Source organism: Cyprinodon tularosa, unplaced genomic scaffold (genome assembly GCF_016077235.1).
Source record: "Cyprinodon tularosa strain WSP-4 unplaced genomic scaffold, ASM1607723v1 ctg53, whole genome shotgun sequence".
NCBI lineage: Eukaryota > Metazoa > Chordata > Actinopteri > Cyprinodontiformes > Cyprinodontidae > Cyprinodon > Cyprinodon tularosa.
The window spans coordinates 1,952,710-1,974,705 of record NW_024039263.1 but is presented as its reverse complement, the minus strand read 5'-3'; the positions used below and the strand labels follow the sequence as shown (position 1 = coordinate 1,974,705).

Below are 21,996 nucleotides of genomic sequence, written 5' to 3'. Positions count from 1 at the left end.
CCCCTGGCTGCTTTAGAATGGCTAGCATAGAGCATGTCCGATAATGTCCTTAAAACAACCTTAAACATTCTTTTTTTAAAATATGCTACTCACCGTGTCGTCAGCGCTGTTCAATGACGTTCCAAAAAAAGTTTCGTGAAGAAAAAACGTTCCTGTAGTGTTTTATTTAGCATTTTGTAAATCCCATTGAGTTCTGTAGGAATAGTCAATATTCCGCTGCCACCGGAAACGGAAATGGGGCCTGTTTACACAGTTGTAGTCTTTTCGCTTCACTCTGTGTACTCCGACGTCGAGAATCAAGAATCCACCTTTCGTATTCCATTTTCAGAGTTTTTTAAAGTGTTTAACAGAGACGTTAGCACCTCGACGTCAGAGTACACAGAGTGAAGCGAAAAGACTACAACTGTGTAAACAGGCCCCATTTCCGTTTCCGGTGGCAGGGGAATATTGACTATTCCTACAGAACTCAATGTCGATCATTCGATTTTATTCTGGACACTACAGAAAATGGGCTTAAAGTGTAAAAAACCGAACTTCTCCTTTAAGTATTTATTTTTGTGCATGCTATATTTTGGTCTGGTTTATTCATCCTTTCTCAAGATTGCTTGGTTTAATTTCTATCTACATTTATTTGTTTATTGTATTTTTGGGGGGCAATTAATTGTATGCTTGTTTATGTTTGGAGAATGTATTTATTTCTGTATTTGTTTTTAATTATGGCAGGATTGCTCCTCCATACAGGTAAAGCAGGCAGGTGATGAAAAGGCGTCCATGACAGCTGGTGACCTTACAAATTGGATTATAATCTTTCTTCCAAAGAAAAAAAAAAGTTAATAACAAAACCACTAGACTTTTTTTCCCCCCAAGTTTGAAGACAGAAAGTTTTCACAAATCAAAATGTCTGGAGTAGTATGCATCTCCAGGCTTTATAGAATAGCCCAACAAAAGCCTTGTTATGGCTTAGAAAACATGCAAATTCAAATGCAGGATTGTTAATGTTGTGTTGGCCTGCAGGTAGGCCTGTTGTGTTGGGATGCCTCTCTAATGGGGAGTCGTTAGGGTTGTTATTGATCTTTGATCACCTATGGTGGTCGGGGTGACTTGTCAGAGCGATGTTATACATTGTTTTCAGTAAGTGCAAAACATCGCTCTGGTAAGCCAGGCCAATAAGGAATAGAATATTGTCATTTTTAATTTTTTTATTTATTGTCATTATTATATTGTCAAGTACAAAGCAATGAAATTCCCTCTCTGCATTTAACCCACAAACCTGTGGGGATCAAACCGGGTATTTGCAACCTTCTCAGAGCACAGGATCACTGCTCTAACCACTAGGCAAACACTTCCCACAAATAGAAAGATCTCCAGCCAGGAATCAAACCCAGAACCTTCTTGCAGCAAGGCAGCAGTGCTACCCACTGCTCTACGGAGTAGCCCGACCCTAACAACTCCTCATTAGAGAGACGTGGGCCATTTTCAGTTAAATCTGCAGAGTGTTGCGCCGATGCCATTTTTTTGGCCCCGATACCTGGCTGTGCAGTATCGGCCGATACCGATACCATCTGTTTGAAATTGATGTGTATGTATATATGTAGAACTGCCTACTACTTGGATGTAGAATAATTACCATCATGACTTTGTCAAGCTGCTTCCCACCTTTGTGAAGCAGGAAAAAGACTAATACAAAGTGAATCCATTAGAACTTTTTATTGCCTACCTAGAATGGGTGACAATAGTTGAATAAACTTTTGGCTCTCAAAATGGTATCAGTGCCCTATTTATCGGTACTCACCGATACCGATCCACCATTTTAGTGATGGTGTCTGGTGGTATCTTTATCGGTATCGGTATTGGTCCAACACTACCAACAACCACCTTAACAACTCCCCATTACAAGGATTGGAACTATTTTGGTTCAATTTGCGTGTTTTCTTTGTTGGGCTATTCTAAAAAAGCTATCCACATTACTCCAGACATTTTGAATTGAGAAAACTTTCTGAATGGGAAGCGAAACGTCTTCAAACTTGCATGACCTGGATGACTGAAAATCTTCAACAGCATAATAATTGTTGCTATATTTAGCCAATCCTTACATTTAAACACAGATGTACACTGATATAAGAAAACACAAGCTTTTTAAAGATTAAACGGGATATTATGCATAAATTCACCATCTAATTATTACAATTCTCCCTGTTATACTTCCTTTAAATGCCTCCTACAGCTTTCATTCACTGTCATTTATGTTATTTATTATATAAAATATAAAACATTATCGTGTTGAATTACTCCAGAAGGAAACCTGCTGCCTAACTGATAAAACAGGAAATGCATTTTTATCTTGAAAGCTGAGGGTTTGATTTTTTACCTATTTTACCTTGACATGATTCTGCTGACTCCAATGGGATGCACAAATATGTTTCTGTGCTTCCCTCTAGTGGTAAGAATGTGAACTACATAAAATGAGCTCAAACTTTCAAGATTTTCTTTAATTGTATAATTTCCTTAAAGGGATAGTTCGGTATTTTTGACATGAATCTGTATGGCATCCCCATCACCAGTGTCATGCAATCACACTGACTTACCCCTGGCAGCGTCCTGTGAGCAGAGTTATCGTCCAGTTTTGGTCAAGCCAAAAGTAGTCCGGCAGGTTTTTAGGAACAGCGAAATAAAACTTTTCTCTTCCCAAAACATTATGTGTTCAAAAGAGTGATATTTTCGCATCCCAAAAACATTGTAGTGGAAAAAGTCACACGTCGTTATCAATTGGTCCTATTTTCTCTCTGTTCGTATCAGTGCGCGCCGTCATTCAGACAGCGAGCCCAACAACAGCCATGTCTCCCTCCGCGGCGGAGGGAGACATGGCTGTTGTTGGGCTTCCCTTTAACTATATGGATTTGGGCACATAAAGAACTCTAAAATGAATATAATATTGATGATGATTCACAACGATTCAAATAACACAATGATTTTTTTTTTTTTTTTTTTTTTATAAGTGAATAAGCTAAATATTTGTAACAAAGGTTGCAGGGCTGCCAAATTTTCACCAAAACGTGGAGTGAGATGTTGAAAGTTTGGACAAGCAACCCTCAGGGTTAGATTGAAAGGCTCTGAGGATTGGTGCAGCTTTAGGTTGTAGGTTTTCAGAGGATTTAACTGAAACTAAGTGTCAAACTTTGGAATTTTGTAGCACAGTAAATGTTACTAAATACCAATAAGTTATCTGTAGTTATGTGGAAAAGTTTTCACTCACTATACAATATTTTCTATATTCTGGTGATTCTTAGAGAATTGAAGTAAAGAAGAATGGACCCTACTAAAATACTTCCATCTTAAATAGACTGTTAACTAAGAATTTCACAACTCTATTAATAATTCTATACCGTTCAAGAATTAAATGTTGAAGTTAAGGAAATAAATATTTTCTTTTTATAAGCAGTTGTACTTTCTATTTTTGGAAAATAACATGTTTGACTAAGGGGGGGTACTTATGGCACAATAAAAAAGTAAAATAAAAATGGGAAGCTAATAAGTTATTAGTGAATTACTGGCACTAATACAGAAACCAGTGCAATGGATAGGAAAAGGATTAAAAAGCTTAACTCATTATCTTATTTGTTTAAAATATATATATATATATATATATATATATATATATATATATATATATATATATATATATATATATATATATATATATATATATATATATATATACACACATATAAAGACCTAAACAAAAAAGAGCTAAAGAGCTAAACAATTCAGACCTTCTAGGAGGCTGTAGATTCTATAAAAACTTAACATGACACAAGAAAGAACTGAAGATGTGATGAAAATTACATTTTTAAATATTAAATGGACCAAAAAAAGATTAATGAATAATATCAGTAATGCTAATTTGAGAACATCTCTCTGGTTCCTCTTCTAACGCTTCCTAATTCAAGGTTTTGCTCGATATTTAGTTGAACAGGCAAACTATAAGAAGGCCACGAGATGTCGCTGTTCGTCATTAAACAAGCGTCGCCACCATAGAAGAAGAAGCAGCAGCAGTGACCCGGATGTGGAGCTTAAACCGGCAGTAGGCCTAGCTTCGTCCTTTTTTCCTGTGGAGCTATCCACGTTGGTTGCATCTCCTCCTGACTCACCGCTGTTCGCTGAAATTTCTTCCGAATAAGTCGGTCAGGAATAACAAAAATGGTACATTTTGTTTGATTTAATTGATTTATACCGTATAAATCGGATTTGAAACACCTATAGTTTAATTTGCTGCTTACTTTTCAAAAGCAAGAATTCGAGTTGGTCCTCCCGCCGAATCTAACTGGAAATAAATGCAGTTTAACCAGTAATCGTTACTGTTTTTGTTAAACGCGTTAAATAGCTCTATTATTTGATCCAGTCTTTTCTTAAAATCTTAGTGAACACATCGTCTTAGGTGAGATTATTTTAGACACAAGATTTTGTTTACTTGTAGTTGATATGAGATTTTAAGCAAGTTATTTATCTAGCAACTGGTTTGATGTCCCTTATGTTATGGGAACAACTGGGAAAATAGAGATGTATCTAATTAATTTTTTTTTACTTCAGTAGAATTAATCATGTGATAATCTTAATAAATAATATATATAATGATAAAGATACTACCTGTTTTAACAGTTAAGGTTTTATTAGAGTTGCTGCTTCTGCAAATTAATGTGTTTGGGTTTTCTTCTACTGCAGGCTTTTAAGGACTCTGGTAAGGCACCTGCTGAGACTGAGGTTGCCATCCATCGCATCCGCATCACCCTCACCAGCCGCAACGTCAAATCCCTGGAGAAAGGTACCTGATCTCCCATTTAATGTGGCATTTCAAAGAAACTGAAGCAATGAGGATAAACATTTTTTAAACCGTTATTAACCGTGGTGACTGAATACGCTATTCTGAGCTGTGGGATGAAGTTAAAACAATTTATTAGTTGTGCTTTGGATGTTAAATAATTATTTTATTTTTTAGTCTGTGCAGATTTGATCCGTGGTGCCAAGGACAAGAACCTGAAGGTTAAGGGACCAGTCCGCATGCCAACCAAGGTAATTACTTTTTTAAATATGCTTTTCCTTTTCTGATGTTTGACGGTTTGATAGAAACTCTGAAATTCTTTTGGTTTGTATCTGGAAGTTTATTTGCACCTTTGGTCCACCTCTAGACTCTGCGCATCACCACTAGGAAGACTCCCTGCGGTGAGGGATCCAAAACCTGGGATCGATTCCAGATGAGGATCCATAAGCGCCTGATAGACCTGCACAGTCCGTCTGAAATTGTCAAGCAGATCACCTCCATCAGCATTGAACCAGGCGTAGAAGTTGAAGTTACCATTGCAGATGCATAAGCAGTGCTGTTTTTTAATAAAAAGATAAAAGGAAAGTCATTGACTCCTGTGTCTGAAACCTTTATACCCAATAATGACCATAAAGTACACCTTTTTAATTCTGAAAAAAATAATAGTGTTAGGTTGATGGGTTTAAGCTGACCTCTTGAAGCATCAGGCTTTATAGACAAAATGAGAAATGCAGGTTTTCAGGTGTAGTTTTAATGAAAATGTAACATTAGGGTGTAAATCGTAACCTGATTCACCAAACCGTTTTAAGTAGGGATTACATAAAAAATTAAAGCCCCATAATTGTTCTTAACCCCTCTCCAAACCCAATGTGTTTAATAGACTGATGGACTGAGATGTTTGCGAGGGGGCAACTGGTGTTAAACCAATAGAAATAACATACATGGATGCCTTGTTAGACAGGGTCTGCCTCTGCTGCGAATGTGACAAATATGTTGTTAGACATTTAAGCATTATTAGAGGGACTTTAATCTCAGAATATACATATTTATAATTTTATTTTTGTAATATTCCAAATTTATTTTCTTATCCCTTTGGCTTCATTCTCCGGACTTTATTCTCTTAAAGAATAAAAACAAAATGAAGAATCTAGCCTGATGCTATTACTCTGAAACTGAAACACTTCTGCAAACTGACTATTCTGGAAATTTTCCCATAATTCTTATGCTTTTCTCTTATTACCACTTTTCTTATTTTATTGTACTAGGACTTTTTTTCCCGCATATTAGTAATTTTATCTCTTTAATACTCCCCCAAAATGTCTGTTGCCAATCTGTGCCTATACCAGGTCTTAAAAGGTTTAATGTTTAGATTTAACCATTTAATTTATATTCAAAACACACACACACACATACCGTATGTGGGTATAGAATACAATAGAAAATCCCTTTATTGTCCCACATTGGGCGTAATTGTGTTACACTAGCAAAAGTTATAGCAAATGTGGTCCTTTAAATGTGTATAGAAATAACAGAATAAGTGACAAATATTCACATATTTAAAATAGGTTTATATGTATATACAGGTACACACATCTTTAATCTTGACATAGTTTTATATAATTGCACCTATTAATGCTTAAAAATCTATATATGGACATGTACATTTAAAAACAGTCTGTACTGTATGCAAGCTAAAAGCTTTGAAAAAGAATTGTCTTGCACAGGTTTTTCCTAGTTTTGCCGATCTGCAGCTTTTGTGTGCCCAGTTTGGCAACTGATTTCTGCCACTTACAATATGGTGGTGATGTCGATGTGCGATCCTGCCCTCAATGAGGCGTCTAAATACAGTATATATGTCTGTGGTTACACTCCTGATCAACCTCAGGAGTTGTCACAAAGTAAATGACTGAACTAGGACTTAGTGATTTAGCTTAAAAATTTTTTCCAAACAAATTATATTAAAGGATTTTTATAAATTTTTTTCTCTTCATAAGAAAAACACGTCACTGTCAGAAAGTAGCTTTTAATTCCACTATCCCCTTTGGAAGGAGACCTTCTTTTATTGGGTAATGAAGTTCATGCTGCAAAAAAAGGTTTCTTAATGAAAATAATCTTTGCAGCTAGTTCTGTTACACAGTAATCTAGTTTAGCAGTTATAAGTACATATCTAAAAACAAAAAGTGATGAACTGATACCAAGAAGTGCATTGCTGCAAATAAAAAAAAATCTAGATTATTGAAAAATAAATGTTTACAAACATAAAATTCACCTAGCCTTACTATGAAAAGTGAGATGGAACCAAGACTGTTATCATCCAAAGCTATAACTATAGCAGCTATTTAGTTCTGGTGAGCCAACAATGTTATTAGATTGACAGGGACAATGTATAATAATGAAAATTTCTGTAAATGTACCAGAATTAGCCTTAGCAGCTTTTTTTATCTGCTGTGCCTGGACAGATGTTAACATTTATGCTAAAAACAAGTCAAACAAACACTTAATTACATTATGTAAAAAAAAAAAACATTAAAAATCATGCAACAGTTCATTGAGTTGGTGCTGACAAGATGATCAGTGAGCCACTTCCTCAGATTAACCTTAAAAATGTTGAAAGTGGCCTTTTCCCTGTTGACCATTGCTACTGTGTTAAAACGCCATCCTCCAGGATCCATTTAATCTGAAACATCTGATCATCTAGAAAATATGTTAAAGTGTGCATCACTTGTCCTTGTCTCATCAACACCACACCATTTTTGAGGATCACATACCTTATATATGGAGAAATCAGCTGTGGATAGATGTTTTAGCTACCGGGCTCACATCTTGTGAAGTGGCCCCGATTCACAGTTAGAGAATCATTTTTTAAAGTCAGGCTAATGAAAATATATGAAATGTGCATCTTATTTTGAAAATGAAAAATATAAAAGTTACCACTCTGATGCCATGGGAGATGTATATATACGGTACATCTCCCATGGCCTGCACAGTCACCAGATCTAAATATTATTGAGCCACTTTGGGGTGTCAGGAAACATTTTCCTCCACCAGCAGTCGTGACCTGGCCACTATCCTGCAAGAAGAATGGTTTAAAATCCCTCTGACCACTGTGCAGGACTTGTATATGTCATTCCCAAGACGAATTGATGCTGTATTGGCAGCAAAAGGAGGCCCTACACAATGCAATAAATTACTGGGGTCTAAAACCAGGTGTTTCAGTTTTTTGTCCAACCCCTGTATATATATATATATATATATATATATATATATATATATATATATATATATATATATATATATATATATATATATATATATATATATATATATATATATATATATATATATATATATATATATATATATATATATATAAATAGCTGAAATAAAAATATCTAAGATTAATAGGGCTGCCCAAACTTTTTCATAGGACTGTATTTACATATATGTTTTCTGGAAAGTGAATATGTTTTAAACTCAATACAAAATCAAATCAAGTTGCAAATCTACGTTTTTAACAAAAACCTTAGCTCTTGTGAATAATAAATCTGTAAAATAACACTTAATAAAATAATATTCAGATTCACTGCGTCATTTTCATCAATCAGCCATGTGTTGATGAGTCGCCTGACCTTCTCCTGAATCCCCAGCAATGGGATGTTTTAGCCATTTATCCTTGTCAGCAGCTGCTTTGGTGCTTTCTTCTCTTGTGACCTTTGGCTTTGCCCCTGTCTTCCTGCTCTCATGGCATAGCAGATGTGCAGGTGCACAGCACCAATACCCACTCTAGTCTTTCATGTAGATGTCGATTAGGACATTTTAAAAATCTTTTTGGTTGGTTGTACAGAGCAAAATACATCCTAGACCTGTTTTATTGTATCTCTTTATCTGGGAAATAAAATATTAAATGTTTTCACATACCCCCTGCAATGCACTGGTGCACCACTAGGGGTACCACTACCCATGTTTGGGAATCACTGCCTTAACAGAATGTCAAAAATACTCATGTCAATGATCTTAATACATTTATTTGTAGGATGGAAACAGGAAAATATTCATACATATTAATTTATGGATGCAAAACTACAACAGTTGCTTATTTTCTTTTCCCCATTTTTTATTTTCACTCTACATTCTGTTGATCAAATTCAAGTTAAAGTTTTTCATGACTCTTTAACCAAATAAAACAAGCATTAAAGGAGGATTGTTGCAGCCTTGAACGTTTTGAATCCTTTAACTATCTTAAGAAACCATTTCTATTATTTCATATTATATTTTAATTCATTGGTTTGAAAATAACTTTTAATTTAATGCTATTTGTGAATTCTTAATAATTTAAACCTAAACACCAATGGACGCATCCAGTTTCAGGGTAGTTATGTTATGACAGCAAAGACGTTTATTCATTAAGCTACATGGTAAAATAATTGGCTAAAATAAACAACACTTCTTCCTTTTAGATTAAAAGTTCTCGTCTATTAGTTTATCTTGAAAAGGAGCCAGTGATGTTTGCTTGTATTTTCTAATAAAGAAATGCAAATACTTGAATGATGAGGCACAGCTACTTGGATGACTGAAAAATAGTTTAGCAGCAGTGGGTCAGCAACATCTAAGCACAAGCAGAGTAAGCTGAAGGCTTGGTAGGTTGAGCTAAAAATGTGTTATAGGATGACAAAGTCATGTCATGGGCTTTAATCTAGCTTATAATCAAACAAATAAGCAATGGACACCCATCATCATCTTTAATTTTGCCATTTTGTCGTCCCTCACACCGAGCATGCATGCTCACAGTGGGGAGGAAATCTCCATTTTAACAGGAAGAAAAAGTGTCAGCAAATCATCGTGAGCAGCCATCTGCAGAGGCTGACAGGGGTTCAATAAGAAAAAAGCAGAAATAGAAAAAGAAGCAGAGATAAAAATAAAAAAATTTAACCTAGCGCTTAAATTTGCCCTTTTTACACTGAAAAAACAGACCCAACTCTGTCATCTATGATCGAAAGTGTTGATGGCAACCAAATAGGAACAGACTAGCTAATGTGATGAGAAAAAGCAGAGAGAACACACATTTACAAAGTCAGTACACAAATACTTAAGAATGATGAAAAGTGGTCTCTATGTCCTCCGGCAACCTAACCCTATAGGAACATAAATACAGAAAAAGCTCAAGATAACCTAACCATTTCTCATGCAGTATGAGAAGGTTAGAGCAATGGAGCAAGTTCTGTTTTTACTGAATTGTAGCAGTTTCATTGTTATGTTTTATGATTTAAATTTTTAATTAATGAATCCTATCTGGAAATATACTTAAAAAATGACATAGTCAAAGTCAAGCTGTGGAAGGAGAACAGCTATCAGCAAATAACATTTGCAAATCCTTTTATTGGTAATCTCTAATTAAGATGTTGCTCTCATAATAAACTCCTCCTTTTCTGTTCCTCATCAATTCTTGGCAATTTATTCTCCAGCTGACTGTTAGGGAATGAACCTAAAGCATCTAGAGCAGTGTTCTCCACTCTGGTTGGTCATACATGATGATGTGTGGGAGCTACCACCTGCTTTCAATAAAAAGTGATTGGAAGTTCCCTCAGAGCTTTCATTAGTAGTTTTTGTTCAGCATATAGTGGTGTGTTAAAAGTGGTCAGCTGTTGCTAGTCTGAAAAATATTTGCTGTCTTTTGCATAATCCGAGCTCTTTTTTTCAGTAGGAACACAGTTTTTGATTTAAGAAAAATGGAAGATACGAATATGCAGATTATTGATATGGATATGACAGGAGATTTTTCTGGCGGCAATCCTTTAGTCCAACAGGTAAGGTGTTTTGCATCCTGCTCCAATCAAATAATAGCAACAATCTCTAATCGCATGCCTATCCACCTGAAACATTTCTTTTTCCTACTTTGATAGGCTATGATTCCAGGGGGAGCTGAACAGGGGATGATGCAAATTTACCTCAGAGTGCGTCCTTTTACCAAAGAAGAGCTCAGTTGCAATGAGAATCAGGTGTCTAACATTTTTATTGTTTTCTTTACCTTTGTTCACCTGCAATAAGTAAGGCTTACCTACAGTCAGGTTTCTTCCAGAGGTTTAAGTTCAGCTGATTTTTAGCCCAGCCAAGTAAAAATGACTTGATGATGATAACTTACAAATGGAGATGTATGGAAAATAAGCAGAAGAGAAAATAAAATGAGGGAAAAAAAATGTCTCCAACACTCAGCCTTGTGGAACTCCAAAGATAACCCTGGTGCATGAGGATCATGCTTAATATATAACTGTGCAGATGTTTTAAATATTTAAGCCCATGTGAATTCTACAGAGGTGGAAAGAATACAAAAAAATTGTAATTAAGTAAAAGTATCTTTACTTTGCCTAAATTCTACTCAGAGTAAAGTAAAATTACCCATCTCAAAATTTACTCAAGTAAAAGTACAAAATTACTTAATTTAAAATGTAATTTGAGTAAAAGTTACTTTGAGTTATTTAGTGCAAAGCAAGGATGAGTCATGAATCTAATTGAGCACAAGGTGTTTTAATCGATTTCAAGGCGTATTTCAGAGGACATCCACACTTGCAAAAGATCAGCTGGGCTAAGGAACATACTTCCTCACAGCACAAGGACAGTCACAACCTGAACCATAAAGTGCAAACAATTTTCAATCCTACTGTCCAACAGACAACACCATGATAACTAACTTACCGGCACATTTTTACGTAAATTGGATGTTGATGTTTTAAAAGCCGAAAGCTCCTTTTTGCTGGGCAGGCACATGTTGCACTGCATTATCACATTGTTCCCTTTTGTGCATTTGAAAACAAATAATCCTTCCAAATATGGCAAAGGGTTTTTCTGGCTTTCGTCTCCAGAATATGTTTCCTCTTCAGGCCTTTCCTCATCCATACTCCCTAAGTTGTGATTAGCAACTGCCATCTTCCGAAGCGCAGCACTGGATTATGGGACAATACAAAGGGCCACATTTAATTTTTTCACCATCAGTATTTTATTTTATTTTTTTTTACTCCGTAACGTGAGGGGGTTTTAAATGTAGCAAAGTAAAACTACTTAGGTTAAAATTTACTTGATTAAAAGTAAAAATTACATATTTCAAAAACAACTCAGAAAATTACAAATTACTCATAAAAAGTACTCAATTACAGTAACTTGAGTAAATGTAATTCATTACTTTCCACCCTTGGAATTCTACTAGTGAGTTTCACCTTTACTATCTCATTGCTTTGGGCTCTGAACCCTAAATGATGCTTATCGAAACCTATTTGATAGCCTTTTAAATACAAAATTAGGATTATCTGTAACTCGTTAAGGAATTTTGATCATCTGAGTCTTTAAATGAGCTTAAATGACACCACCGTAAAACTGATCCAAACCTTCTCCTCTCCTTAGGACTGTGTTGTGATTGAGGATGACCAGACGGTGACTCTGAGCGCACCTAAGGGGTCTGCCACCATGAAGAGCAGCGAGAAAGGAATCGGCTTGTCCATCCATAAATTCTCCTTCTCAAAGGTCAGGGCAGTTTGAATGACGCTTTGCAACTATTTGGGAATCTTCTCCGCATTAAACTGACCTCCTTCCATCTTGCTGCCCTCTAGGTTTTTGGACCACAGACGACACAAGTCGACCTTTTTGAGGACACAGTGAGAAGCCAAGTGTTTGATTTCTTGGAAGGAAAAAATGCTTTAATATTCAGCTATGGAGTAACTAATGCTGGGAAAACTTTTACCATCCAAGGTAACCCTGGAAGCAGAGGCCATATTTAAGAGCTTAATACACCGTGACTAATCGAGTGCAAGCATTAAATTCAGCACTAAAATCCGTTTAGGAACGCCGAAAGATCCGGGGATTCTTCCGAGAGTGTTGGATGCCACCTTTCACTGCATCGGAGGCCATCAGTACAAAGAAATGGACTTAAAACCATATCTGAGGAATGGTGCACAGTTTCTGGATCCTGATCAAGTTAAACAGGAGAGGACTGTTAAGGCCACCATTCTTGCTTCAGTCAAAGAAGTAAACCCTTCGATTAACCTGGAATTTATTCCAAATATCCAGAGATGTCAGAGAATTTTGCTGTAATGGTCTTTAGTATCCTTACTGTTGTATCTCTCCAGGAATGTGATCGTCAAAGAAGGGGCAGTTCAGACAATGATCCCAGTCTTTCATCTTTCTCTTCATCCAGCAGTTTACCAGGTGATGCAACCTCAATGTGTTCTTTCTCTTATATTTAAAGGCTTTTATTTATGCATTTTTCTAATTGGTTAGCAGTGGTAACTAAAGTTTTATTGGTTTAATAGAAAGTAGAGTCTAAAACTGGCTTTTGAGTTTGTTGCATGGAATCTAATCATGTTGTCTGCTGTTCTTGGTTTGTTTCCTCCTCAGGGTTCCTCAGCAGTCCAGCAGAAGCCACCGGAGACCAGTTTGCCCTGTGGGTGGCTTTCTTTGAAATCTACAACGAGTGCGTTTATGACCTCCTCCAGCCATCCTTGTCCAAGAAGCGTTCCTCTCTACGGGTGTGTGATGATGGAGCTGGAAATGCTTACGTGAAAGGTGTGGAGGGAGTGAAGTTAATGAGGCATTTAGCTTTTACAGTCATTTAAAGACTTTTTTTTTTTTTTTTTTCTTTCTTCCAGATCTTAGGTGGATTAACATCCAGAATCTTGGTGAAGCCAACAAACTGGTCCAGTTTGGAAATAAAAACAGAAGTGCTGCAGCCACTAAAATGAACCATTCGTCCAGCAGAAGGCAAACTGATTTTTTTCACTGATTTTTGTCAGCATTTCCTTTTTTTCTTATTCTTAAATCTATGACCATGTTGTTGCTTTTATAGTCACAGTATATTCACCATGAAGTTACTGAAGATTGAGGGACAAACGGTGAAAGTGATTTCTGAGTAAGTAGGTAGATCCTCCTTCAGAGGAGGTCAAACAGCAGCCTGTACATAAATGTATATTTTGTCTGAGCTTTTTTGGTGCATTAGATTGATAGAATATAGGGTTTGACCAAAAATTTCTGCTAAATATTTGAGGAAAAACATTTGGCATAAGAGAAAAGAACAGTTTCTTTTTTTTTTTTTGTAAGGGAATCAATATACTGAATCGGTGTTGTTTCCACTTTTTACTCCTGAGAAATGTCACATCCTTTCTGCTTTAGGTAAACTATCCAACTATATACGGTAAGCTACATGCATTGAGGCTAAGAGCATCTGTTTTCCTGCTGGAGGTTTGCTTCTATACAAGTATAAGATATGAAATACAGCCACTTTGAGTCCGCTTTACTGGGTTACTGCCCATTGCAAAGTAATGTTAAAATGTTATTTTTATTTTTGTTTAACCAAAAACTTGATTTGTTAAATGCTTCTTGTTTTATCAAAACTGGTGACAATACCTGTCTAATTGAACCATGCCTCTGTAGAAAGCATGGTTCAATTAGTTAAATTTATTTTATTTTATTTTTTTTGGCAGGCAGAGAGAGAAGACTAAAATAAATTACAGATGTTATTTGTAGCCTAAAGCAGTTGATGCACACCTACTATTTTTAAATTTGTTAATTTAAAATCACAAAGTGAGCTCCGTATAGTGATGGTCCGTGATTTCTGGATGTTGCATTTCCACACACAAAAGCTGTAAAATATTTCAACATCCCTGCAAAGATAACAGAATGGCCTTGATAAAAATCGTTACTCTTCCTTGACAACTTGGAGGAGGGGCTAAAGCAATTTTTATTTTTATTTTTTGCATGCATGACTTCTGTATAGAAATGAGTCTGAAAAGATTAATCTGATCATTTGCATTTATTCAAATGATCATAAACTGATCTGGTGATGGACTTGAGTGATAAACTACAGTCACGGTACAGACTCTAAAACATGTAAATATTAAACATAACCTTAAAACATCCTTTTTACATACAAAAATATGATTACATTTATGCGATTTCTATCCCCCCCCCCCCCCCCCCCAAGTGAACAATTAGTCTTCTTTCTAAATTCCAAATGTTTACTAATTTTTCTTTTACTAAATGTGACTCTACAGAATAATCAAAACAAAATTAGTTGATTACTAAAACAATTGATGGCCCTAAAATTTAGTAAGAAACAATTTGATGGTAAATAATGAATGTTTTACAGCAAAATATCTTTAACCCCACATAAGTCATTCATTTATGAAGATGAAAAAATATTGGTTTGGGGACCAATTTGACGCACAGACAAGGAAGGAGTTTGAGAACAAAGATGAGCTTTATATTTACTGTTCATTTAGTTTCTTATTGTACAGTTTTAATTTATCAAAGCTACTTTTTGTTACTCTCTAGTCTTTTTTTGCTGTTGCAGCTAAAAATGTGAAAAAAAAACTACATATTTTGTGCATTTTATTAATTTTAGTAACATTGGATGATTCATACAGATAAAACTGTTTATGCCTGAGCTTCATTGAGTTCATAGTATGTGTGAATAAACTAATTAGCAGACTAGATTGCAGCAACTGAGCTCGTTGGCGAGCGCTATGGAAGCTTAGACCAGCCCTTCTGCACAGATGGTTTGAAGGAGATGTAAAGGCTGCTATGTAGGTTCTGAAGTATCCATTTCCAAACATGCATGTTTTATGCATCTGTGATGCCATTTTTTTTTTTTTTTTTTTAAGAGCCGTCACTGAGCGTTTCTTGGACTGCAAAAACTTTCTAAAAATTAGTGAAAATGCCTTGAATTAAGTGTATTTACCCTTAATTTGAACAGGTAAATAAGACAATCTGCCAATGAAATTAGCATTTTTACTCCTAAGACAAGTATAAAATAAGATCATTAGATATTATGCACTTGAAATGAGAGACTGCAGTTTTTTCTTATTTTAAATGTAACTAGCATTATTCCATTGGCAAAGTGTATCACTTTAACCGCTTCATTGAAAAAGAAATGCTTTTATCTTAAGACAAACTTACTTAGATTTCCATTATTTGCTCTGTGCCAACAATGCTGTAATGTAGGGACCTGTTACTAATGGTCTCTCTTTCTCAGGTTCTCACTCTGTGACCTGGCTGGTTCAGAAAGATGCAACAAAACAAAAACGTTCGGAGAGCGGCTGAAGGAGGCTGGAAATATCAACAATTCCCTGCTTATCTTGGGAAAGTGCATCAATGCTCTGCGTAACAGTCAGGTTGATGGGTAGGTAGCAGGAGGCAGGAAGCCCACTGCTAAGCCCTAAACATCTGTTTTTGAATTTGATTGGAGCATCTTGTTCTCTAAACAGAAAGTCCAGCCACATTCCTTTCAGAGAAAGCAAACTCACAAAGCTATTTCAGGCTTTCTTCTGCGGCAAAGGAAGAGCTTCCATGATTGTCAACATCAACCAGTGCGCGTCCACCTATGATGAGACGCTTCATGTGATGAAGTTCTCTGCCGTCGCCAAACAGGTTGGGTTGAGCAACTGGAAACTGAGGCTCTTCAGAATTTTAATGAGATTTCTTGCAACCAGAGCCTTTTTCCCAGGTGGTGCAGGTAATCCCAGACCGGTGTCATGCCCCTTGTCTGGTCGGCCGGGATGGGAAGCCATTGTTGATGAATGGCACGGTTGATAGTCAGCTGGATGAAAGCTACCTTCCTGATGAAAACCTGCTTGATGAAGAGGATGAAGCTGACATGACTATGCTGCCACAGAATGTACGGCTAGAAACCATTTCCTGCTCCATATCTTTGACCTTCGCGCCTATCCGGTATAAACTCACCACCACATGTATCCCCTTTGTAAGGAGCTCCTGGACATCATTGACAACCTACGAACTAGACTTCTTGCAGAGCGAAGGAAGAACCTGGTGCAGGAAGTGGAGATCCGTAAAGAAATGGGGGACGCCATGTTGCAACAGATTTTAGAGAGCGAAGAACTTCGACTGTATGTTTTTCTATTGAATATGAGTTGCAGTTGATTTCCTTTTTGGAATAAGTATTTTTGAATCAAATCTTAATGACGTAGATTGCACTTCAGTTTAATAACCTTCTGTTTAAAAGGTTTACTTTTTCAATCTATCAAGTCGACAGATTGAAGAACTAAAGGAAAGTTATGCAGAAAAACTGGAGGATACCTTTGAGATGTTTAAAGATGCAATCAAGGAGCATGCCTATCAGTGCGCGATGAACGATCTGGAGGACAACTACGTACCGCTAGACGAGTTCACAGAAGAACAGGAGAAAGCTGAGGTAAGGATTTATGTTGGATCATTGCAAGTTGTTTAATTATTCACTCAGCAAGGATATGGATGGGAGAATTAAAGTTCTGCACTAATGAAGAGAATCAAACTAATAATCTTCTTGTGGCCTTGCAATAAGTTAATTAAATATTATGCAATTGAAATAAAAAAGTTTAAATGAAAATGATCTATGTAAATTTAAATGTAATTAAATTGATCTATTGGAAGATTGTTTTACTTATTCACTCTAATCAGGGGGAAAATACACTTGTCTCAAAAGTTGACTGACTTGGATTTCCTCTTTTGCAATGTTGAATAGGTCTGCACACCATTACATTAATATTTTTGTTGGATTAAATTGAGATGCAGCCTGGGATACTTTTGCTATACTTTACGTGCCTTGTTTTAGAGCTAATAATATGATGGTGAACAGCCCCTATTTATCTACAGATTCAACTTTATATAAGTTTTACATGTATGTTCTATAGTTAAGACTTTTTATATTATGTTCATGGTGTGTGCAAAAGTATTTGACAGTAACAAGAGGTTTAGATCACTTCATATCACCTGTCACATTGAACTCTTTCACTTCACACCAATTCCTAAATTACAGACTAAACTAGATTTACATTATTTGTATCTATGCCCCCCCCTTTTTTTTCCTTCTCACTGTTCATTACCTCACAATAGTCACTCTTCGATGCAGGACCAGCAGATTCTGCAAAATCTTCTTCCCCACTGCCATTAGACAGCTGAACTGTTGAAGAAAAGTCACAAACTATGCATCAAACTGACACAAAATGAGATGTTGCACATTTGTGCCATATACACTCACCGGCCACTTTATTAGGTACCCCATGCTAGTAACGGGTTGGACCCCCTTTTGCCTTCAGAACTGCCTCAATTCTTAGAGGCATAGATTCAACAAGGTGCTGGAAGCATTCCTCAGGAAGTTTGGTCCATATTGACATGATGGCATCACACAGTTGCTGCAGATTTGTCGGCTGCACATCCATGATGCGAATCTCCCGTTCCACCACATCCCAAAGATGCTCTATTGGATTGAGATCTGGTGACTGTGGAGGCCATTTGAGTACAGTGAACTCATTGTCATGTTCAAGAAACCAGTCTGAGATGATTCCAGCTTTATGACATGGCGCATTATCCTGCTGAAAGTAGCCATCAGAAGTTGGGTACATTGTGGTCATAAAGGGATGGACATGGTCAGCAACAATACTCGGGTAGGCTGTGGCGTTGCAACGATGCTCAATTGGTACCAAGGGGCCCAAAGAGTGCCAAGAAAATATTCCCCACACCATGACACCACCTCCACCAGCCTGAACCGTTGATACAAGGCAGGATGGATCCATGCTTTCATGTTGTAGACGCCAAATTCTGACCCTACCATCCGAATGTCGCAGCAGAAATCGAGACTCATCAGACCAGGCAACGTTTTCCAATCTTCTATTGTCCAATTTCCATGAGCTTGTGCAAATTGTAGCCTCAGTTTCCTGTTCTTAGCTGAAAGGAGTGGCACCCGGTGTGGTCTTCTGCTGCTGTAGCCCATCTGCCTCAAAGTTCGACGTACTGTGCGTTCAGAGATGCTCTTCTGCCCACCTTGGTTGTAACGGGTGGTTATTTGAGTCACTGTTGCCCTTCTATCAGCTCCAACCAGTCTGGCCATTCTCCTCTGACCTCTGGCATCAACAAGGCATTTCCGCTCACTGGATGTTTTTTCTTTTTTGGACCATTCTCTGTAAACCCTAGAGATGGTTGTGCATGAAAATCCCAGTAGATCAGCAGTTTCAGCAGTTTCTGAAATACTCAGACCAGCCCTTCTGGCACCAACAATCATGCCACGTTCAAAGTCACTCAAATCACCTTTCTTCCCCATACTGATGCTCGGTTTGAACTGCAGGAGATTGTCTTGACCATGTCTACATGCCTAAATGCACTGAGTTGCCGCCATGTGATTGGCTGCTTAGAAATTAAGTGTTAACGAGCAGTTGGACAGGTGTGCCTAATGTGGCCGGTGAGTGTATATCAGTATTCTGAACTTGCATATCCATACCTTTTTTGCACAATGTTTTTTTTTTTCCCTCCCACACTCTTTATATTTGATCACTGCTACACTTTATAGAATGGAAATGTCCTGAAAGCTGTACAAAATTACATTTTATGTTGTATACTTTGTGTATACAAAATGACCAAAAAAAAATGACAAGTCTTCAAATTGTCAAAACACTGAATGTTTTAAGGTGGACGCTGATAATCTTTACAATGCAAAAGCCTTTTTTCCTCTCTTATGAACCATATAGTCTCTCAAACGTAAAGTGTCTGAGTTGGAGAACTTGCTGTCCGGCACAAACAGAGTTGCTCCTCTTCAAACTGTGGAGAAGGGATGTCAGACTGAACCGTTTACAGACGTAGAGGCAGGTAAAGGATTCCCCTCAATTCTGAGATCTCAAATTTGATCAATTTAGTTTTATTTTTTATTTTTTATTCTTTCCTCGCAGATGATCGATACATGCGTCTTTACAAAGAAAAATGTGTCCTTGAGCGAATGTGTGAGGATAAGCAAGAGGTAGGAATGTCAGACTTGCTTGCTTGTAGAATGTCTGAACATGTAATGATCTGAAACTTTGGTCTTCAGTTGATTTTGTCTTTAGAGAAAAGGCTGATTGATCTCAGCCAAACTCTGGAAGATATCAGGGTTGGTTTTCTGGAGAAATCTGCTGATCTTGAGGCTCTACAGAAGAAGGCTGACGAACAGGTGAGATGCTTTTAATTAGGAAAGAATTCTTAAACAGTCTTCATCTGTGTTTATTTTCTATGCTGGGTGTCCAGACGGCGTCCACTGGAGATGCTGTACGTCTGAATGCTGAGAAGGACAGAGAGATCGCTTCACTCAAGACTCAAATTGAAAAGTTCTCCCAGAAGTCCCCTGTGCAGCCCAAGCCCAAGAAAGGCTTCCTGGCCAACATCAAGGAGGCTGTCACATCACCTCGGAAGGGAGCGTCCAGCCGCAGTCTCAGGAAAACCCCCAGAACTCCCCGAAGCTGAAGATCCCACCTTCTGTTCTTTCTATAAGGATTTTTATGAATTTTACTTTCTTGATTATAAATGACTTAATTCTAGATGTTAAATTTTTAATGACATTTTAATAAAATTTTGTCACTTCAAGTTGTAATCACTTTATCCATCTTAAAAAATACAAGCACTATTATACTTGGGAACATTGTCAATTTAGCGTTTAGATGAGAATCCTGCAGCACATACTCAATTAGCCCCTCCCTTCTTCTGGGAGACAACGGTAACTGTAGTATAGCTTAACAGGTATTTTCTTGGCCCCTAGCAGTCATGGGCCAAAACATTTCTTTTAAATGGTTTTGCTAGTTTAAAATTTGTAGTTGCAGGGAGGGACGGTTGCAGCATATTTTTGTAAATGTCCCTACATGGTGTTGCAGCTGACCACAACGAAGATGAGACAAATGGGTCAACTTGGTGTATAGAGGATTCGTTTATCTTTATTCGTTGATCTTTAAACCCTTAAAGTTGCAGGATATCTTCCCTCAACATTTTTTCCAGTAGGCTGTTCTATGAAATGGTGAAAGGAAACACAGGTCTCCCTCTAATAATCTGCTCCTGGTATTACATTTTAGTCACAACCAAAAACTCTGATCTGCATTTTTTTTATTCCCTTCTCACCATCTCTGGTTAATTCCTGTGACATGGTTATGCCATGGATTCTCATAATCTCCTAAAATATCAGTTTATGCACTTAAGAAATATTTTATATAATGATTGGTTGCACTGTAGACATTACTTAAAATATTTAAATATTTGAAGAAGCTAAAAATGTGACGAGAATGAATTTGCTTTAATAAATTGGTGTTGCAACTGTCCTTCAATAATCTTCTGTGGGGTTAAATGAGAACCAGAATGGGATAGAAAGGGGGTTTGGGCTGCTGCCAAATCTGGACAGCATTTAGCCTTAGAAACATTACTTGACTGAAGCGTACATGAAGGATGCGAGTCAAACTTGAACTCCAGCCTTCTGAAAAAAAAACTAATACAGATGGTGTAAACTCTCTATTTTAAAACTCAAAACAAAGGTGTGTAGATTGGAATGTGTCACACTAAGTAAATATGAGGACGGTATATATTTTGTTAAACTCCGTTATGTGGGCTGTCTATATTTCCTGTCACACAGAGGGCAGCTGTATAACATCTACCTGTGGCTAGGAATGAGAGGAGGTCCCTATGTTAACTCCAACGGCGCTTGGAGGCATACTGCTTTCTGGTCCTATGTGGTAGAGTCAACGCTGATGCAAAAAAAAAAAACAATGAAATGAGGCCTGAAAAACAGTTCTAGTGGATTCCTATACATCACTGATATCATTAAACCAGTTTCTAAGTTGTCATTATCCGGTCACCTGTTCTTTTCAATGCCACAATTACAATGTCCAGTTTTATCAAACCTGGTTCTTGAAAAGATAACTCTATTACCATGATGTCTGTATGGGCAAATATATAAACGCTGCTACTAATCTTCCTATTGATTTCTAACCTTGTGACTTAGCAATCAAGATACTTACATTTATCCTGACAAAAAGGATCTTTGCTTCAACTAATGTGACTCTAATGGAGAAGGAATGGAATACATGTGTTTTATATTTACCAACCTGAGTATTTTAGAGTTTAGCAAGTCTTTTTATGGATGATAAAGTTTATTCCCCAAAAAAAAACAATAGTCATTCTGTCTACAGATTCTCCCAACTTATCGGTGCAGCTCCGTTGCTCCTCCAAAGTTACCAAGAACCACCTGGTTCATTAGCAAATGAATGCTCTTATCAGAATAGGTGGGTGGCCTTGGTAGGGTTAAAGTTGTGCAATATTTTTTCAAATTAAAAACAGAACTTGCTTCAAACCTTTGTGCGACTGTATCCCTGACCGTACTACTGCATGTTGTGGTACTACTGATAGAATATAAGAATTCA

The 21,996-nt window shown here is 36.9% G+C and overlaps 2 protein-coding genes and 1 non-coding gene across 3 annotated transcripts; all 3 read left to right on the top strand.

The window, feature by feature from the left end:
• The first annotated feature begins 4,042 nt into the window (after positions 1-4,042).
• LOC119795995 (40S ribosomal protein S20-like) lies at positions 4,043-5,401 on the top strand. The gene is made up of 4 exons (XM_038304282.1): positions 4,043-4,200; positions 4,720-4,819; positions 4,994-5,067; positions 5,184-5,401. Exons 1-4 carry the CDS (start codon positions 4,198-4,200, stop codon positions 5,364-5,366), a joined length of 360 nt encoding a protein of 119 aa, XP_038160210.1. The 5' UTR covers positions 4,043-4,197; the 3' UTR covers positions 5,367-5,401.
• LOC119796010 lies at positions 4,861-4,931 on the top strand. Its single transcript, XR_005282404.1, has one exon. It is a non-coding gene; the product is annotated as a small nucleolar RNA U54 (small nucleolar RNA).
• A 5,059-nt stretch (positions 5,402-10,460) lies between the features above and the next one.
• Positions 10,461-20,127, top strand: zgc:56231 (uncharacterized protein LOC406257 homolog). Its single transcript, XM_038304235.1, has 18 exons — positions 10,461-10,620; positions 10,717-10,812; positions 12,209-12,328; positions 12,415-12,553; positions 12,645-12,829; positions 12,931-13,009; positions 13,199-13,366; positions 13,450-13,561; positions 13,647-13,709; positions 15,831-15,977; positions 16,063-16,225; positions 16,302-16,472; positions 16,562-16,701; positions 16,841-17,006; positions 19,315-19,432; positions 19,513-19,580; positions 19,650-19,769; positions 19,844-20,127. The coding sequence occupies exons 1-18, from the start codon at positions 10,543-10,545 to the stop codon at positions 20,057-20,059; spliced, it is 2,349 nt and encodes a 782-aa protein (XP_038160163.1). The 5' UTR covers positions 10,461-10,542; the 3' UTR covers positions 20,060-20,127.
• Positions 20,128-21,996: the final 1,869 nt, after the last annotated feature.